This window comes from Vicugna pacos, chromosome X (assembly GCF_048564905.1).
Source record: "Vicugna pacos chromosome X, VicPac4, whole genome shotgun sequence".
NCBI lineage: Eukaryota > Metazoa > Chordata > Mammalia > Artiodactyla > Camelidae > Vicugna > Vicugna pacos.
The window spans coordinates 11,097,975-11,119,735 of NC_133023.1; the positions used below are offsets into that span (position 1 = coordinate 11,097,975).

Sequence of the window (21,761 nt, forward strand, 5' to 3'; positions counted from 1 at the left end):
CCAGAAAATGCAATCTGTAATTAAAATCCAAACATCTCTTGTAATTATGTAAGCCAGATCTTAATAATTTTCGCTCAAAGACCCATTCAACGAAATGTAACAGTTTAAATCAGTATTTAAAAAGAATAAGTAATACTTTTTACCAACAAATCACAACTCTCCAAAACTACAAAAAGAAAGAGCAGAAATATGTTTCAACAGAAAAAAAACAAAAAAATATACACCCAAGAGGTAAGAGAAGAGAAAATATTTATGAAGATCTCAGCATACACATTAGATACTGCTGATTTACACAAATAAGATCATTCTCTCCTCCGTACAAGAACCCATTATATATGTCTGGACCGGATTGTTTCTGTTGGCTATGTTTTCGCTTTATCCTAAGGTATAAAAAGTAGACCTAATTAATCACTAGTCTTTTTTAATATGAAAATTCAGCAAGTTGTTGTATAACTCCTAAGTGGCCATGGGGTTTTGGTCATTTTCCTATACATTTGTGTATTTTAGGAAACAGCCGAAAGATGATCAATTCATAGATAGAAAACCTATGACGGAATAATTTTAAAATAATCAATTAAGATGGTAAGTTCACCAACAACAGTCATTTACGAATTCATTGAACAAACGGGCACTGAGGTCTGACGATGGAGAAGACAGATAAAGCAGCTGATTTAGTGAAGTCCATACTCTCCTGCAGAAGGGAGTAATCAGGACTAAAAGATGGAGTAAGGGTCCCGCTGGATCAGTCTAGGAGTGTGAGGAGCACAGGAAGGATTTCGCTCCCACTTGGGTGCGAGGTGGAGCTTCTCAGAGGGGAGACGGCAGTTAAGTCAGATCAAAAAAGTTGGCGGTTAAGGGGGTATGGGAGTGTGTTCCAGGCATACGTGAAGACCAAGAAGTGAGGGTGCTCATGACTCATTCAAGAAATAAGAATGGCGAGAGAGAAGCCTAGATAGACAAGGGAGCCTCAAATAAAACTAAGTGGAGCACTAACACGAGAGTCAGCCATGAGCTTGACTTCCCATGGCCATGTCCCGATCTGTATTGTATCACATGACTCCTGCTCCATCGGCAGTGCAGGGCCCTCCACAAAGTGTTAGTGAAAAGCTCCACTGCCCCTTCCCACTCCATGGAGGGTATTCCATGAGTGTGATCACTCCTCACCGTCTTGCACCATGGTGGGACAGGAACAACTTCACCTGATGGGTGGACTTGAAAGAAGAATCTGCGCTCGTGGAGCTGAGCCCTGCCTCTCCCCTTCCTCTCTGGAAATGTCTGCCCACAGAAGGCGAGGGTCCTCTTTTGCCCTTTGCCTCTGTGAGAAGGGCCTGCCCTGACGGCGGTGGCTCGCAGGGGTCCAGCACAGCCAATGAGATCTGCATAGTTGGCCTCAGTTTCAGGCGCAGGGTTCAGAGGCCCAGCTGCCTCCAGACAGAAGCCACACTCTCCAGTATCCGCTTCATGGCAAATAAAGGTAGACTCTTGTCTGCCCTCTTCCGTACTCTCAACGGGTTCAGAACTGAGGCTGGGAAAGCAGCCCAGCGTTCATTCGGCTTCCTCACACCCCCAGCGAAGGGCGGTGAAAGGCCTGACACCGTCAGGCTGCTGGAACCTCACACGGCAACCTTGTAACAAACCCACCTCTTCCCGAGCTCGCTGTATTGCGTGCCGACCCTTGCAACCCAGGATTTCTAGAACGCTTGCTACAGTGCAAACCAAGGCTGGCTGACACCACAGCTCTCCATGCGTCCTCCTGCTGAACAATGTCACTGCGGTATACTGTGACCAGAATGGCCTCGGCAGCCACCTTTATCTCAGCAAGTGGCAGGCAGATGGCTCTAGAAACTGGACGTTCTAGGTTGTGATGGTTCATTTTGTGTCAACTTGACTGGGCTAAGGGAGGCCCAGATGGCTGGTAAAATATCATTTCTGGGTGTGTCTGTGACAGTGTTTCTGGACGAGGGTAGCATTTGCATCAACAGACTGAATAAAGTCCCACTACCACTGTGCACTGGCGGGCATCATCCAATCTACTGAGGGTTCGAACAGAACAAAAAGGCGGAGGAAGGGCAAATTCTTGCTCTCTCTTTTTCAGCTGGGATGTCTTATCTTTTCCTGACCTTGGACATCCAAATTCTAGGTTCTCAGCAGGGCAAGGATGCATTTCCCAATAAATGGTATTAAAAAACGTGATTATACAAGAAAACAGAGTAAGCCCCCATTACATATAGAAATGTGTTCCTAACAGATTAATGATTTAAAAAATACATTTCTAAGATTTAAATGTAAGGAGACAGCAAAAATACAAAATGTCTGCACATATCTACCTTGGCAATGCTTATTATAATAGCAAAATCCAGGAACAGTCCAGATGATGAGTTAATAGGGTGTACTTAGCTAAATCATGCTACAGCCATACAAGAGAATATTATTATGCAACTGTTAAAAAGTGATAGAGATCTCTATTTACTGACACAGAAAAATGAAATATTATTTAATCAAAAAACCAGGCTACAGAAGAGCAATTTTATTTAAAGGGCTTACATGCAATGATGCATTTAAATGAGTACATTTAAGTAAAACTGTATGCGGTCATGTTGTGTACGTAAGTAAGTGCCTCGATGGACACGTGCCAAAATGTGAATGGTCATCCCCAGAAGGTTAGAACTGCAGGTACGTTGTATTGTCTGCTTTCCACTTTTCTGAAAGTGTGATATTTCTGCAATGAGTAGTTTGCTTTTATATTATGGAACAACTTTTTTTATTTCGGAAAAATATAAAGATGCCACCACTAATCAGCAAATTAAAATAAGTGAGATGCTTTATTTGGCACAGACACTGGTGAATACTGGTTCCCTGTATAGATGAACCGGGGCCAGAAAGGAAGGCAGTGAGATGTAAGGGAAAACACAAAAGAATCAGAATAACAACTCCATATTACCTGTGGGAACAATGCAGCCAGCTCTGACTTTAATATGTTACTGCTGGGGTCGAGAGGTTCTTGCCTTGTCACAGAAATAATTCAGAGTCAAGACGCAGAGATTAAGAAAGCAAAGCAAGGATTTATTAAGGGATAGACAGTACGCTCTCAAGGAAAGAGCGGGCAGACCCGGGTGGGTGGCTGCCCCAAGTTTCCTTGGCAAGCTCCTTACATGAGTGTAAAAATGAATGGGCAGAATATTCATTGGTGGGGAGGGGTTTAGGGTCGTCTTCCGTGATTTTCATCTCTGCTCCACCTTCCCAGGTGGGGAGGACGGGTTTTTCATCCTTATGTAGTCTTGATAGGGAAGTTGGATTAGGTCATGATGAACAAAAGGTTACATTCGGATGGTGGAGATTCCTGTCCTGTCCCACCCTTCTACCTCCAGGACACTTATCAACCCAGAAGGTATGGTTTTTTTAATCAGTCCACAGGATCTTGCTTTTCTTGGTCTGTTCCAAGGACCCCTTTTGTTCACAAGATAGATGGTTTTCTGCCATGTGCCCATGTCCCCCTTTCTCTGCTCATATCTAGCTACCTGCCTGCTCTAACATTACTGGGTGGAAAAGACCTGGAATTATTATAGAGAGTGCACATGCCAAAATAAGAATTAAGCACTTTGGATGCCATACAAAGCTTAAAAATTTCAGAGAACAAATAAAAAGCTTCCAAATTTCAAACAACCAGCCAAACCATCAGGAGTGGTATCTAGGATTGCTTTCCTTTTCCTGTTATGCATGCATTTTTAATTAAAATAACTGCATAATAAAGGCAATTTCCATTCTGTTTGGGCTGAAGCTCTCCTTTGGGTTCTCAAAGGAGTTTCTTTCCAATCCTGTTCTTTCCACCCTCAGAGATTTTTCAGTTATTCAGGCCTAGGGGCTTTCAAGTTGTTAATCATCTAAAAATATGTCAGGCAACTTTCGAAAGTAAATTGTGGTGAGCATGACTCATTTAAAGATGAAAATTCATGTGAAGACCAAAAGAGGTTTTTTTGTTTGGGTTTTTTTTTTTTTGCAAATTTTATTTTAGAAAGCAGTTCCAACGCTGTTTCTAAAAGATTGAGAAGACCATCATCCCCTCTTTTCCTCTACTGTTGCGGTGTGGCTGTCCTCTTTTCCCGGCAACACAAAAGTAAATAGCATTTTCCCTATCCCAAATACTGTAAAATCTGAATTAGAGAAGTCTGGCCACTGAAGCTTTACTGAGTCCGTAATGCCTAGTTTTCACTACTGCAAGCAAAATAAAGACACTTTTCACCTTTGGGGCAAGAAAAATCAGAAACCAAGGAAACTATTTATTATCTTTTATTGTATTTATTTATTTTTGCTAAGTGCGGTACATGCTACACTGAGACCTTAAGGAGACGTTAATGTCGACAGAGGATTAAAAAAAGAAAGAAAAAGCCTCAAGCAGTACTTTTGAGAGCTGACACGACCCAGATGATTTTTGAGGACATGACATAATCGCAAACACCTGGAGAATGGCCGTGGGTGGCTGGCGGAATTGGGAGTGTTAGGTTTAAACTCGAGAGTTGTGTGTGTCTAATTAAGTAAGAAATCTGTAATCTGAAACAGGTGTTTTCCTAAAGGACTTGACATGCTTTGTGGTCCTACTTCATCCTTTCCTCCTCCTAGTCCTAAACTTTCCACAGGTCTTCCCTAAATATTTGTGCTTCCTTGTCAGTTCTTGTCTGTTTTGAGTGTTTGTATTTGGAAGAAGGACACAAGCCCCCAACAGCAAGGAAAGAAAAGTGTCACCCGCAGTATGAAGGTGAGAGAACGTCTACCTCAAGGAGCTGTAAATTAATTCTGAAGAATGACAGCAGCAAATAGTTGGTTGTTTCTTTCTGGCTGGTATTTAGGAGGGAAAGTGTCACGATCTCATTCAGTGTTATAGCACAAAAAGTTTATAGATTAAACTGTGTTTTCTTTTCATTTCCATTTGTCCTAAAATGGTGCCCTTTTTTTTCTACTGGGAGCTGAGTAGGAAAAAAGAGAAAAACAAACCACAAGCACGGGTGGAGGTCATGGCTGATGAGAGAGGCCAGCAAGGAACATCTTGCGTAACAGAAGCAGCTAACTCATCCTCCAAGGCCAGAAACAGAATGTTCGAATCCACACAATTCAGGACCCAAGTTATTTTACAAAAACGCTTTAACATCTTGAGCAATCACTGAGAAACCTGGAAAGTCACTCTCCCCCAAGTTGGCTCATCCAACTCTGATCCCCCCAAAACACCTTCATAAGTGCCAAAAGGTGATTTTCACAAAAAAGGAAAAGATAACCAACAGGGTTTACGTGTTCAGCCAACAGGCAAACCCAAATCACTGAAGGCTCTGCAGGGCCTCACTTAACTTCCTGCCACCCCCCACCACAGGCACCCATTCTCAAAAGCCTCCCCGGCTACTTTCACTCTAAGTAAAATTTCTGCCATGCCCATCGAGATTCTATGATGATCACATTCCCAAATCTAGCTACTCAGGAGAGCTGAATTGCAGATTCCCTGAGAATCTTCCAGCTGCTTCTAGAACTCCAGGGTCAGGAACAGCCTTCCTCTTCAAACCCCACTCAGGATTCAACCCTTTGGGGAATCTCTTCAGACAAACTACTGCTGGCTCCCATATAATCATCAGGCCAGCTTCTTCACGGATACTACAGGCATCTTGTAAATTTGTGGTCAAGGCGTTCACATCCATCATTCCATCTCCCATGTTATACTGAAGAGGCCTCGAGGGAGCGGTCCATCAGCTCCTATGATTACCCCGAGTTTCCGCAGACAACACACTGCGTCTCCACCGAGCGGGGAGAGTGGGTAGTTAAAAGCACTGCTGCTTGAGAGTGCCCTCTGCTGAGCCTCCTGACACATGCTCACTGCTTTTCTAAATTCGGTCCTCACCACACCAGGGATATGTTTTGCTGAAAGGCATGTCTTCTAGCCTGTGCACCTTGTCTCTGCTCAAAGACGGCGTGTCCTTGCGGCAGGCTGCTCTCTGGTCATCAAAGGAGGGACAGTGCTGTGGTGAAGAAGGAGGTTTCTCTGCTCAGCAGCCTCCAATCGAAGGGTGCCAAGGCAGGCTGGGGGCTGACAGGGCTCTTCCAGAGAGACCCCGTTAAGGGAATCAGGTCGATTTCCCTCTTGTTTTAATATTTTGTTAAAATTTCACTATAGAAATGTTTAATTTAATTCAGCAGCTAATACCTTTTGGTGGGCGATCTATTATTCCTGATTCAGTTCATGGTATGGACTTAATTTCTCAAACTTTCAGTGAATGTGTTCATTGCACTTGATGTTACTGGATCATAGTTCTCGGATTTGGGACTTCAAGAAGCAATACGACATTTTATAATAAGAGGGTCTGACATGGGGGTGCCAGTTTTTTGTCTTTTTAAATAAACTTTAAATTTTGGAATAATTTTTCATTTGTTTCTTTTTCTTTCATGTCAGCCTGCACAAGAGAAAATGTCATCAATATGTATGACTGAAACATTATGCTGTACATCAGAAAGTGACACATTGTAAGTGACTATACTTCAATTCAAAAAGAGAGAGAGAGAAAATGTCATCACAAACTCATAAACGGGAAGTAAGATATCACCCAAAAGGAACGCAGTGATCATCCCTTCCCTACCTTCAGGGAGCTACCGCTAACTCTAGGAGAGGGAACACTACTAAAACAGGCAGCTAAGAGAAGCGAATGCAAATGGGAAGTACAATTAGAACCGGTAGAAACAGAGAAGAAAGATTAATTCTGATGAGGAAGAATCCAGAGGAATAGGGGAGTCATTCATGGAAGGAGGCAGCCCCCTAGCGGGTCCTTAAAAGACTGAAATGTTGGGGTAAAGCTAGGCTGGGTAAGGCAAAAAGGTATATAAGAAGGAAGAAACAAATTTTTAGGTTGTAATAAAAGATGATAAGCAATTAAAGCACGATGTTGTTACTTGTGTTAATACTCCATCATGAATGGTCTCCTTGCGGCTATCAAGAAGTTAAATGATTGTCCTTCAACATCCAGGCAGTCAACCAACCCCAATCTGTTTCCTCATTATAGCAGAAGTTCAGAGGGGAAGTGAGAACGTGACTTGGCACTTACAGGCAAGAAAATCCGGATCCCTGAACCATGAAAGCACTGGGTCCCACAGTAAGTCACACAAGGAATAGAGGGGCTCACAATTTACCGGGCAATGTTACCCAGGCAATCTCATCTCTAATGGTATTAACGTGTCAATGAACTGAAACACTGTCAAATGTATAGAAAGGGAACTTTGTTCCAGGAGTGGGAGCACGAAGGAGTGGACAGGTGCGGGCTTGGGTTCAGATGGGCCCACCGGCCCTGAATGGGCTGTGTGAGCTCCGTAAGTCACCACCTCTCTGGCCTGTTTCCTCATCTGTAAAATGGGGGGCTAATAATTCCCACTTTTCAAGGTTGCTGTGACGTTCAGAGGCAATGTAGAGAAAGCAAGTGAAGCTTCTCATAAAACTAGGAGCTGATACGATTGCATGGCAAATTTCCTTTGGGTTTCATCCTATGTCATCACACATTTCATTTGAGAAGAGTCTATTGATGGAGAACTCTGAAGAAGATTCGCTAAGAGTGCTGAAGATATGCAAGAAGTTTTTTAGCATGTAATGATCTATGTTCATTTATTTTGGACTTATTTTTAGTTGTGCTAAAAAGCATTATTTCATATTTGGTAACATAAAAGAATGTTTAATGACTGGTTTATTGTCTTTATTACATCTCCCCTCCAGTTTGTCTACTTAAGAGCTCCAGGAATGTAGTCTCTCAGACATGAATGGTTTCTGTTTGCAATTATAATAGGGTGGGGGTGGGGCAGATGGGGAAATTTGTTGGGAATTTATGTGGACTGCTTTCAAAGAATATTTCCATTAAACTGCTGCTTTCTCCTCACGTGACCTACGCTTGTTGACAAAAACCAGGGTTTTATTCCTTGCTGTGGGTGGGGACTGTCCTGGGGACTGGAGGATGTTCTGCAGCATTTCTGGCTTCTACCCACTAGATGGCAGTAGCACCCTCCAGTTGGAATAATCTGCAAGGTCACCCCAGTTGAGAACCGCTGACACAGACATCCTAAAAGCTAGACTTTTAGACTAAAAATGGTTCTAATTTCAAAACGACAGCGCTAACTTTGGAGTTGCAGGATATATATATTGGTCATTCATTCATAACTAGAGATCAAGCTTGGCTTTGAAGACCTTCCCCAATAATGGCCCGACCTACAGCTCTGAGACCCAGCCCACCCTACACATCCACCTTTTAAGTCTGACTAAACTACTTAGTTTCTAATAAATCTCCGCACTATGCCCTCTGTCTTGTCCTCCATTGTCCAGAGAGTCATATCTAACTTACTCCTTAAGATTTTACATTTACGGCCAATTTTTCCCTGAGACCTTCCCAGACCTTTCTGTTAGAAGTGCTGGCTTCTCCCTCAAATTGTGAAATTTCATCAAATGGATCTCTCTTGTTCCTCCTTCATCATTTGCTAGCTTTCCTGCGAAACAGACGTCCTCCACCTCCAACTTCTAAACTCATGGGCGCATGAGCGGGCATGCACACAATTTTAATTTCTTTTCAGAGAAAGAAAAGATTGAAGAAGTTATGCTTTTTAATTTGAAGCACTCTTAAATTTCGTGGGCACCTCCAATGGTGCACAAATATTTCTGAGAGGAAGCTGTCCCCAGGTCATCCCCTTGTTCCATGGTGGGGTTTTCCCCAGGAAATTATTAGATTCCTAGAAGTAGGGTAACTGGGTGAGAGAATAACTTTTCCCGTGGAATTCTATGGGGTTCTTATTGCTATTTTGAATGGGATCTTCTCCCATTATATCTGATTACTGCTTTTGTGCAGGAAAGTGGGTGATTTTTGCATCATTATTTTCTACCCAGCCATTTACTAAGAGGTTTCAGTTGATATTCTTAGCATGGTGGTGCCAAGGGGTGTCCTGGGAGTGAGGGTGGCTTTAGCTTCTTTCCTATTATCTGTTAGCCTCACCCCCAAATCACGCCAAATAAACATATACACTAAAATCCACGTGCTGCTCTGTGACCACAACTTCAGGACATGTCCTGTGCCCTCCATCCTCCTCCAATCACATAACTGCAGAAAGCTGGACGCAGCCGGGGGTGGGGGGTGAGTCTTTTATTAGCATATTACCTACAAATAAGTAATTCGTCCTCCTCCTTTCCAATAGCTATCACTCTTACTAACAGCTTCAAAGCTTCCACAACCATATGAAATCACAATGCTGCTGATATACATTCTCACATTCTTGTCTTTCTTCTCATAACAGGAACATGTCTAATATCTCCATATTAAATATGACATAGGATGTTCCTTGAACAAGAGGGTCTTTATAAGGTTCAGAAAATATCCTTTGTTTCCAGTTTTCCTAGACTATTATTTTCCCTTCCGAAATGGATTTTGAATTTAACCAAGCTTTTTTCCCCACTCCCCCAGCTTTGATTCAACAATGGTATAGTTTGGGTTTGAAAGTGCACAGCAAGTTAGAAAAAACAGGCCATGTGGGAGACAGGAGGCTTAAATCCAGTTGTAAGTTTTAGGTGTGAATCACCAGAACCCTTCCCCTTCCTCTCGGGATATTGTTCAGGCATATTGCATGCAAACGCTGCTGGCTGCCAACCAATAAACATGAGTGTGGCTTTTCTGATGGGCACACCCTTGGAAACAGAGCTGGTTTGTTCTCCTGAACAAAATCAAAGAACCTGCTGAGGCTTGCAGTGAAAAACTTTATACAACATTTCAAAGCCCAACTAAGGACAAAATCGACAAGCCCATCCGAAAATGCCCCTGCGAAGCAGGCATGGTAGTTTATTCCTAAGAGTTGTTCGATTTCAGCAGGAGCGACCGGCCATGTTGGTTTCCCCAGGATTGAGGGCTTCCTAGGAACACGGGACTTTCAGTGCCCAAACCTGGAAAGTCCCGAGGCTCTAATTTAAAGGATGATTTTAAAAGGAACAAAATACATCTATTCTCAGGGTAGGTGAAGGGTTCATTGGAAGTGTGTGAACTTTAAGTCCTTCTTTTTTGGGCGAAACTAAATTTTGGCAGGGTATGGATAAAAAAAGGCAGAGTGTTGTGCATTTTTCAGATGGTTCTTTGTTTCTGACCATTTAGAGCTGCAGTAAACCGAGGTATCAGGCTCAACCAGAAATCCTTCCACCCTTGACCACTCGGGACTTTCCAAACAATGCTCCCCAGAGTCCAAACTTCAGGCAGGAAATACCAAGTACATTTTCCCCTTTGTCCTGGGACCACCAGGTGTGCCTCCTTTGCCAGGGCATTCCTTCTTCCTCAACATTCAGGTAAGTTTTTAACAGAAAATATACGGCTATGCAAACTGAAGATTTAAGTTTTAAAAAAGGGTCAGCCATTTACTCAGTAAAATCAGGTTCTTGTGCTTAACTCATAAAACAGTATTTCTGGTTTGGAGGGTCATCAGATGATTACTTCTCAAATTGTAACGTTCATAGCAACCACTTGAGGATGTGGTTGAAATGTGGGTCCTGATTCCTAGACAGAAGTGGAGGTTGAGATTCCAGGTGATACCACTGCTGGTTCAGAGATCACATTTGAGGTAAGAAGAATTTTGTACAGTAATATTCTCTATATTTCTTTGATCACATAATGTGAGCATGGACTAAAATGTGAGCATGGACTAAAAAAAGTACATTTATTTATCTTTTGTATTCATGTGTTAGGACAGCATAATTTCATTTTATTAAAAAAATAAATGCGAGCTCTAGTATTTTATTCCAGCACAGCACTGAGTAATCTCACACACAGTCTATTTTGAGGACCACTGATGCTGATCACACACCCATCATGTTAACATTCAGTACATGCTTGTATTTCTCCAGGCATAAGAAAATCACTTTGATCCAGGGGGCCTATTCCATCTTTGCATAATGAATTGCTACAAAGTTCTTCCTTCTATTGGTTTGCATCTACGCTTTGTATCCAAAGGTTTACCTTTGGAGGTAGTGAAAAACAAGCCTAATCCCTCTTAACACTATTTCAACTCCTATCATTGAAAAGGGCCCGATTTCCTTAATATGTAAAGAGCATTTATAAAACAATAAGAATTATGTCACCAACACAGGAGAACAAAATAGGCCAAGGAGAGAAATAGGTATGACAGATCTTTGAAAAATGAAAAGATAATCAATCTTGCTCAGGTAAGAGAAATGCAAATTAAAACTATGATGAGGCATTATTTTTCATTTGTCAAGATGGTAAAGATAAAGAAAAGATGGGTTAATATATTGTGTTGGTGATGCTGAGGATAAACAGGTGCCCTGACACATTGCTGTGGCAATGTCCATTGGTATAATTTCATGGCAGCTGCTTAATGAAGCTGCTAAAGATTAGTTTTTTTTTTTTTAAACGTTGGGAAAATGCTGACAGTATAATGTTTTCTAAAAGAGACAAAATACACAGAGCATGAAAAGCACTGGAAGAAACTGCATTAAAATAATAGCAAAACCTATTTCTGGATGGTACAGTAATAAAACAGGTGATTCTAACTCTGTTCTTTATGTTAATTAGCATTTTCAAAATTGAAAACAAGCCTGTAGGAAATGCTCCAGGGAGGAGGTGATGCGAGCCTAGAAGTGTGGACCTGGTTTTGAACTGCAGACTTTTAAAGCTCACAGTAAGAGATAGTTGAGTCCTTGGCCTACCTACACTCCTGGGGAAACTGACACAGGCCATTCTTGTCATTGACAGTAGTGACGTTCTATAACATTGCCATGATCACTGAATGAGCCAACACCCAATCATCGCTCCTGGGGACATACAGGGTTAGGGGCCTGCCACCCTCTGGTTACAATCAAGAAAGAATCAATAACAGAACTCTGTTCTATGTTTGCTGCTGTTTAAAGACACCTTATTTACTATCTATTTTGTTGATTCATTAGCACTGAGCTCACGGACAGCAGCACAAGTCAGGCCTGGAGGAAGCTTCTCCAACACGCGCACTGTCTCCATGTTGTCTCCCTAAGGCACCTCTCAGCCTTCTTACACTTAGGGACACGAGACAGCACTTCAGCACGATGCCTGGGGGCTGTTTTAAACAGTAGATCACCAACAAAAAAGCACACAAATGTGGCACTAAATAGACCTCAAGAAGTACACTTGTTTACAGTATGAGAGCTGACACAAGAAGACAGTGTTGTTTTATTCACCATCAGGGGAGCGTGTGCAAGCTGGGGTGCTCTGCGCATGCCCACGAATGCGGGCGTAAGCGCCACAGGGATTCATCTGGGGGTGACAAATAAATTCAGCGTGTAGGCGACTTTACAAATGATGAGGACTGGCTGCGATTCCAACTACAATTTTAAGCAAAAGTCTTATTCAAAAGTAAAGAGCCAAATACCAATCTTCTACAGATGAACCCCTTCTCAGAGTAGTTTCAAGTTGAGTAACTTACAATTTATAAATTTGAATTTATAAAGGAAATTAAATTTTCTTTCCACAATGGAAAGGAAAGCAATGTGTTTCATCATTCATTTTATTTAATATATTCATCATATTCAGTGAAAACCATCTCTTTTTATTAACCAGTTAAATTCAGCCAGGAGTTACTGAGCATCTCCACCTGGAGAACGTGGCGATGGGCAGGATTACCTGAGCTGAAGCAACTGACAATTGAGGCAACTCCTAGTCAAATACAAGACAGAGGGTATGATCAAGGCCACCATAAAGATCTAACGTGTATGAGACTGGAAAAATCTAATGCTATTGGGGCCAAACGACAGAAAAAGTAGATCGATCCTCTTCGGATTGTCTTGAAAACATGATGGAGATGGTAATATCTGGAAAGATCTTGAAGGATTAATACAATGGTAGCTGGAGCCGTGGGATGGTGAGAATCTCCTGATACCAGAAACAGAAGAGCACAGTGGGGAGACCTGTTTTGGGAACCGGGTCAGAATCTAGCACAGGTGTAGGGGAGGTGAAAGGAATGGCTTCCATTATTGATGTAAAGCAAGGCACGGTGGCCTCGAAGTGGTCACAAGAGAACAGAACCGGAAGGCAAAAGGCTAAGGGAAGAAGGGAGACGGGTCAAACAACCTTAATCCTTCATATTGTTTCCAGAAGCTTCTAGGCTTATTCCATTTTTTACACTACAGTGCTTCACTCTTTACCTGTCCCTCTCTCACCTCCTGAACTAGACTGCATCCTGGAGGCAAGCAGGGATCACACCTCCTCCTTCGTCAGCCTCCCTCCCTCTGCCCACACTCCCCAGCACACAGACACCCTGCTCTACATATAAAAGATCACCAGACAACAACGCCTGCATGTTGCCAGACGTCAATGAATATTTACTCATTCAGAAACTAGCTTGACAGACACACTAAGCCCTGGTCTGTTTTCTAAGAATATAGGTTCTTCTCATGGAGCGCATGACTCAACTTTGTTAGGAACTGTCCCCACATTTTCCCAGAATATATACGTGTGTGGAGAAGAGGAATCTCTGAAAGCGCCCCAACATTGTGTTCACACTTTTATTTCCTCATCTCGCTAAAACTGAAAATAAGTGTTCAGCAAAATCACTATGAATTTTAAAGTTTAATTTGTAAATGTATATGTATGGCCTTAAAATCCTAATTTTTAGGCCATGTTCGATTTCAGCCCCTTGATTCTATAATCCCTTGAAATTGAGTTGAAATACTAATAGTGTTCTTGGCTTGTCTTGTAGAGTTTAAAACATTACATCACATGAGGTTAAACATTTCTGAATATTCTTGAAGAGAAGCAAGTTTTCTATACAAAATTATCTTAATCACATCTTAAATTGTTTCTTCTATCTCCAATAGATTATTTTAGTTATATAAATATTTTTAAGAAGCCAATTCTCGCTCTTTATTTAACTGCTCAAATAGGAATGTCTCCAGTAGCACAAATTCAAAGATTTACAGTAAAAATTTAAATTTGAAGATATTTCATGTAAAATAGATAATATAATTCTATTAATAGCCAGGAACTTGTAAATTAAGTTTTGCCTATTATTCATTGCTTCTAAATTTGAATTTTCTGTTAGAAGTGATTACTAATTTTAAGAATAGAGGTAAAATTTAAAACACACACTTTTGCAGTCAAATTGTTTTACTTACTGTTTCAAAACCTCGGTGTGGGTGATCAGGAAATCCGCCTGGTCTACCGCCTTTAAATTCATCAAACAGTAAAAATGGATCCAGATTTTTTAACTGAAATAAAAATCAAATTCAGCAGATTAGACATGCCTTTTAAGTCACACTACTAGGGGCAACATTCATGAACAGATCTAGAAAACCTCACTGAAAACAATATTGCCGAAGAGCAACTATTGGCAATGAAAGTTGCTTTCGGGAAAGAACTCCTTACACACACACACACACATACACACACACACTCTCTCACACATGGATTCACTAAGTTAAAGAGCTGATATATCATGAGAAGTGGACAAATATTTCATGATCATCTAAGACCTAAATAGTCAAGTACAAACAAGACAGTCTATATCCTAAACAGATTCACAGAGTCTCTTGGTGGAACAGACTAGGAAATCAACGATTGCGCTGTAATGATTGCGCTCTCTGGAGGGAGAGAATGCATATGAGACCGGGATGGGCTCAGGGAAGGGTCTACCAGGGAGGTGTCACTTGAGCTGGGTCTTTAAGTAGAAGTTAATCAAGTAGAAGGGGGAGAAGGAAGAATATTCTAAATAAAAGATCAGAGAAGCAGCTTGACAAGCTTGAAGAACTTCAAAGAAACTACTCTAGTGGAGCAAAAGATGCACACAGAATCATGATGAGAGATGAGCTGAGGATAGAGGCCAAATCTTAAAGCTTGAGTTGAGGTTTTATCCTGAAGGTGATGGGGTTAAATGAAAGGTTGAGACGATCAGATTTAGAAAGATCACTCTAGCATACAGGTAGAAGATGGTTTGGAAAAAGAAGAGACAGGAGGCAGAGTATTGAGAAGGTAATTTTAACAGGCAGGCAAGGACAAAGGCCAGGTCTAAGGCAATGACGGTAGTGATGGAGAATGGGATTTGGGATCACTCCCAAATTTCTAGCTATGGTACCCGGGATGATGGTAGGACCATCCAGAAGCACAAGAAATAGAAATAGCCATGGTGACTTCATTTTAGGTCAAGTTGAGTTTGAGATATTGTATATAAATGATATTTATATAAATGGAACTATGAATATTCAGTGTCCAGTATATTGTGCAAAAGCTAGACAGCAACTGAAGCTAAATCTTGAGCTCAAATGAGAGGTGGAAACAGATCTGCCTGTTATCAGTGTATCTTTATGACTGTCTTGGTTCTTCTTGGCCATTTATTATTCTATATAAATTTTAGAATATTTAAGAACTTCTACAAACAAAAATTTTGGACTTTTGATTGGAATTTCTATGAATCTATAGATTAATATGGGGAGCACTGACAATTATATAGTGAGCTTTCCTATTCATAAACATGGTTATCTCCATTTATTTAGGTCTTTTAAAATGTCTTTCAATAGGATTTGTAATTTTCTCTCTAAAGATTTTACATATATTAAAATTACTGCCAACTAACATACTTTTTATGGTGTTGTAAATAGTATTTTTATTGAGGTACAACTGACATATAACAATATATTAGTTTCGGATATACAAGGTAATGATTTGATATTTGGAAATACTGCGAAATGACCACCACAATAAGTCTAGTTACCACCTGTCTCCATACAGAGGTACAGAAATTTTTTTCTTGTGATGAGAACTTTTATGATTTACCCTCTTGGCAGCTTTCAAACACATGCTACAATAATCTGTTGCATTTCTAGGCACTAACAATGAACTACTAGAAAGAGAAATTAAGAAAACAATCTCAGTGACAATTGCATCACAAAGAATAAAATTCCTGGGAATAAATTTAACGAGGAAGGAGAAAGACCTGTACATTGAAAAATCTAAGACACTGATGAAAGAAAGTAAAGATGACACAAACAGATGGAAACGTATTCTGTGTTCATGTCTTAGAATTAATACTGTTAAAATGTTCGTATTACTCAAAACAATCTACAGATTCAACACAATCCCTATCAAAATCCCAATAGCATTTTCCATAGAAATAGAACAAATATTCCTAAAATATGTATGGAACCACACAAGACTCTAAATAGCCAAAGCAATCTTCAGAAGAATCAAGCTGGAGGCATCACGCTCCCTGATTTCAAACTATATTACAAAGCTATAATAATGTAAATAGCATTTTTAAATAATGTTTTTGAACAGCTTGCTGCTGGGGATTAGATATGTGAATAAAAAGGCAATTTTGAACATTGTTAAGCTCTTATTGATTTGAATAATTGATCTGTAGCTTCTTTTGGGTTTTCTTTGCAGACATTGATATCACTAGTGTATTTATAAATAAGCTTTTGCCCAGCAGCTCACAAATTATCTTTTGCTTGCATTAGATTAAAGCTGTGGCAGGCTGCAGCTTCTCTGGGTTTTGCTGGGTTTGGCTGGCCTCTACATGTCTTCTTATTCTGGCCCCAAGTTGAAACAGTGGCCACTGTCTAGGACATGCTGTTCTTATAGACAAGGGCCAGTGGTGGACAACCACAATAACACATCCCGTTGGTCAAAGCATGTGACATGGCCAAGCCCAAAGGCAGAGAAGCGGGCACTTAAGCCCTCCCTAAGGGACTCATGGGTAATGCACCTAAAAGTGGGTGAGAGTGTGTAATTCTGTTACAGGGAAGGGGTGAATATTGGGGAGTAATATTCCAACCAACACCCGCTGGCAAATAACTGTTTTTTCCCCCTTAATTTTCAACCCTTGTACTTTCGATTCCTTTTTCTGTCTTTTTGCAAGCTAACGCCGCTACAACAATGTTGAGTAGAATAGATGGTAACAGACATCCTTGTCCTTGTCCCTAATATTACACAGACTGCTTTTTACAGTTTCACTGGCAACTAGGTTGTTTAATGCAGGCTTTCTGTAGATTCCCTTCATAAGGTTACATAATTTCCCTTTTATTCCTAGTTTATTAAACTTGCTAGCATAAGTGGATGTTGCATTTGATTGAACGCGTTTTCTACACTGATGGAGACATTACATGTTTTTTTTCTCCTTTAATCTCTTAATGTCGGTAAGTTATATAAATAGATTTTCTAATATTAAACCAAATTTGCTTTCTTCAGACACTCCAAACTTGGTTATAATATATTATCTTTTTTACGCATTGCTGTATTTGGTTGGTTAATATTTTGCTTATGATTCTTGCAAAAATGTTCATAAATGCGATGTAATTACCCTTTCACTTGCCATCCTTGTCTGGTGTTGATAGCAAGATAACATTACTTCATAAAGTGATGTGAGGACTCCCCGGGATGTCACCTCCTGGAGAGTCTGTATATTACTGGAATTATCTGAATGTAAAGCATTTGGTAAAATTGTAAAAATCATCTGGAGCTCTCATCTTTGCGATAAACTTTTAATACACTGATTCACTTACTCTAATGCTACAAAACTATTCAGATTTCCTATTTCTTCTTTCCTTTTCATTGCTTTTGGACTCCAAGAATTTCTCTAACTTCCTGTCAGCTCAGCTATTTATTTATTTATTTGTTTGTTTGTTTGTTTGCTTGTTTGTTTTAGGGTATCTACTCTGTCCTATTGCTAGAAATGAAAGTACCAAACCTTTTCTTTGTCCCTCTGACTTGGCTCTTATTTTCACTTTCTGTGGGAAAAAATACACATACACACATGCACACACATATGTATGTACACACATATAACATACATAGTACAGACACACGTGCACACAAATTCAACAAGCTACTACAAGTTTTTGTAACCTAATCAAGTCTCAGTTTCTTCACTTTAAAATATGGGCTGTAACCATATAAAGCCAGGCCACTTTGTAACCCATCTCAGCCCAGTGTTCATCTAGCCCAATATTAAAAAGTAACTGGGGAGAAGGTAGAGGGCATACTCAGTATGCCCAAGGTCCTGGGTTCAATCCCCCAGCATCTCCATTAAATAAATACATAAACAAACAAACCTAATTATTACCTCCTGCCCTCCCAAGTTTTTTTAAAAGATAATTTTAAAATATATTAAAAAGTAATTGGAATTCAATTCAAATATTTATTGAATTCTCTCAAAAATGCCAAAGGGGGCTTCTACTTAGAGATGTGTTTCAATTCTGCCTTACTCCTCTCCAATTCATGTCCCCAATATTTCCAGCTTCTCTCACTTTAACCCTTCAAGTCTCCACCGAACACATGGAGAGAGCTCTTCCCTTTTCTCCTCTGTCCCCTCACCTTCTGAATTTACTCTTTTCTCTTCCACCAGGAGCTCTCAGCCCTTTCCAGTGGAAATCAGATCTCGGATTCTTTCAATCTCATCCTGTCACTCATAACTCCCTTTCAGCTCGAGGCAAGCCCAGGAGTGGAACTGGGGTTGGGAAGGAAGAGAGGATGAAAACTCTCATACCTTATTACACATGTTTTCTTCTCACAGGATAATACGTATCTTGAAGGACTGGACACAGTGCCTGCAGAGCACCCAGTCCAGTGCCCAGAACGCTGCAGGGTCTACACAGATGTGTGGTACCTGTTAGATCTCTGAGACACAACTTCCCTATGTATAAAACAAAGGGGTTGGAGTCTCGAGATGGCTTTTTAGGTCTACATTATTGTGGTTCTCTGGTATTAAAATGTGGGTAAAGATGAGATCAAGAGATATTTATGGCTTCTTGGGATCAAAGAGTTTCACATGAGCAAATATGTCCTGCCGTCAACTAAATTGTGAAAAGAAGAGGTTCCCCCTTTCCAGTCCTACCCTCATCACTATCCACACCCACAGAACAGTACTTATTCATTGTCTGGGAACTACTATTTGTGATATATGGGTCACATATTCAATCCTGTGGTCACCAATCCATGGCACACAGACACATACGGTTCAAAAGCCGGCACAAGGAAAAGACTGCAGAAGGCTTGAAAGGCAGATGTGAAAGTAAGACGGATGAAGTGCTTACCTGGACAAAGGATGGGGTACATGTATAAGAGACACTCTTCCTCCAACAAGCAGGAGTGTCTTGCATTAGACTATTGTCCTGAAGTGTTATTTGCAGGCTGGGTACTAGCCCTCATCCAAGTTCCTAACATTCTCTAAACATTCAGCAAGTATACAAGAACACATTAGAGACACTTGCTACCTGCAGACAAGATCTGATTTATATATGAACTCGGATTTTCTAAAATATCTTGATTTGGTCCCCAACTCACTGACATCTTTCTCTTTCTACATATTAAAGTGATGTTCTTTCAAAGTTTTTGAACCATATGAGAATTTCCTTTTCTTTAAACAATTCCAGATCCTTTGGCTGCCACTTTCAGTTGGCAGCTTCCAAGCTTTCTTTTGATCTCTTGAGAAGGCCAGTCAAACCCATGGCCACCACCCCTCAAGCCTGTGCCACTCCCTTCACAAAGTTCCAGCAGCCTGGTGTCTGATTTAAATCAGGAAGCAGTGGAAGTAGCTGCCAGTTATGTCAGTTCCTTGGAGGCAGGGCTGACATTATGCTTTTCTTTGATGCTTCACTGAATCTAGAATAATTCTGTGTATATAGAAGGTACTCCACCAACATCCCAAGTGGTGCTTGTGTTTGGTCTTTAGCCTCCTCTGTAGCTGTGGTCATATGACCAAATCCAGCTAATGAGAGGTATGGAGAAGTTGTTGGGTGGGACTTTTAGGGAAATCCCTTATAAAAGGAGGATAGACAGCTGACATATATCCTTTCGCTGTTCCCCTCTTCCTCCTTTCTGCACCCAAGTTGCAACTGCTCCAACAGCTGTCTTGGGCCATAAGGTGCTACACTAAGAATGATAAATTTAGAAAGAACATTGGGCTCTGACAAGTGTGGGGCTTCCAGGCCAACCCTGGACCGCCTACTTTTGGGTTTTTCAAAACAGAAACACAAATCCTTACCTATGTAAACCACTGGTTTTGGAGGATGCTTTCAGTCATACACAACTGCACCTAATATAACTGGTAAAATGGCACTAACGCATGTGGCAGCAGCTTAGAATCAGGAGAGACCCCCCCCCCGACTCTCCCAATACCCAACAAAAGGCCCCGCTACGTCAAGATAATATGGCAGCAGAAGAGGGGAGAGGTCCCTCAGAGGTAGACTCCAACAGCTCAGTACCCCCGGGGCCTACTCAGCCTGCGGGTAACGACGAGAAGGCAAGAGGAAACTGCCAGCACAGAGTCCAGACCGAGGTCTAGTTACGGCCCTGAACGGACTTGAGCTATGACTCTGTGTTCCCCTACCCTGACTCCACTTCTAGAGACACAGATGGAGAGTCACTACAGAGGCTGTATCAGCCAAAGATTAGTCAAGGTTGTTTGATGATATTAAGAAATGCATCATTTTTAAGTGTGGTAATGGAGTTACAGTTCTATTTTTTACGTTCTTATCTTTCAGAGATACAAACTGAAATATTTATGAGCGAAATGGAATGACTGACTTCAAAACACTTTGAGGGAAGAAATGGATGGGGCAGAGAGGAAACAAGACTACCCAGGAGCTGATCTTTCTGGAGGCTGGGTACACAGAGATTCATTATGCTCTTTTCCACTTTTCTATGTTAGAAATTCTCCCTAATAGAAAATATATACAGAATAGATAAATATCAAGTTTCTACTGTGTAGCACAGGGAACTCTATTCAATATTTTGTAGTAACCTATAATGAAAAGGAATATTAAAATGAATATATGTATGTACATGTATGACTGAAACATGATGCGGTACACCAGAAATTGGCACATTATAAACTGACTATACTTCAACAAAAAGAATGCATATTTAAAAAAAATTAAGTATATACTGGCATACCTTGTTTCATTACACTTTGAAGTATTGCTATCAGCACCATTTTTTCCAAAAGAATTTGCTCGCTTTGTGTCTCTGTGTCCCATTTTGGTAATTCTTAGAATATTTCACCCTTTTTCATTGTTACTATATTTGTTATGATGATCTGTGACCAGTGATCTGATGTTATCACTACAGCTCACTGAAGGCTCTGATGTCAGTTAGCATTTTTTAGCAATAAAGTATTTTTTAATTAAGGTGCGTACCTTGTTTTTTTGACACAATGCTATTGCACACTTAATAGACTACAGTATACTGTAAACATAACTTTTATATGCACCAAGAAACCAAAATATTCATGTGACCCACTTTTTTCGCAATACTCGCTTTATTGCAGTGGTCTGGAAAGGAACCCTCAATATCTCTGAGGTCTGCCTGAATAAGAGTGGTCCAAGGAAAATCACATACCACCAAGGACTGCCTGGTGGAAAGGGGAGTGGGGCATGGAGGCAAATGCAGAGGACTGGTGGGTTTCCCTCCTGCTGGGAGCACAGAGGAACTCCCCGCTAACATCACACTGTACAATCATTCCAATTCCAGCCTGGCTACCCGGGACCACAGACAACTGTAACAGGAGGTGCCAGCCAGCCCCACCTCATCTCTCCTTTATCACTCACCACCAAAAGGCTCAGTGAGAGAACCATGAATTCCTCTACCTCCACATTTACAGTCACAGGCAACATGTCACTTAGGGCCACTAATGCTAAACACTGTTGTAAATTCTACGCTAAAATAGCTCTGGGCTCCAAACTTGATGAGATGATTCTTCAGAGACAAAATCTTGGTGCAAAAAGTTTGAAAAGGAACCACCTCGAA

The 21,761-nt window shown here is 40.9% G+C and overlaps 1 protein-coding gene across 2 annotated transcripts in view; it reads right to left on the bottom strand.

Moving 5' to 3' along the window:
* Positions 1 to 21,761, bottom strand: part of PIR (pirin) — a 97,286-nt gene that overhangs the window by 70,612 nt on the left and 4,913 nt on the right. For both annotated transcript variants that reach the window (XM_015246463.3, XM_006212644.2), the window contains exon 3: positions 14,138 to 14,230. In XM_015246463.3, coding sequence (XP_015101949.1) covers positions 14,138 to 14,230 — 93 coding nt within the window. The remainder of the gene's footprint in view (positions 1 to 14,137; positions 14,231 to 21,761) is intronic.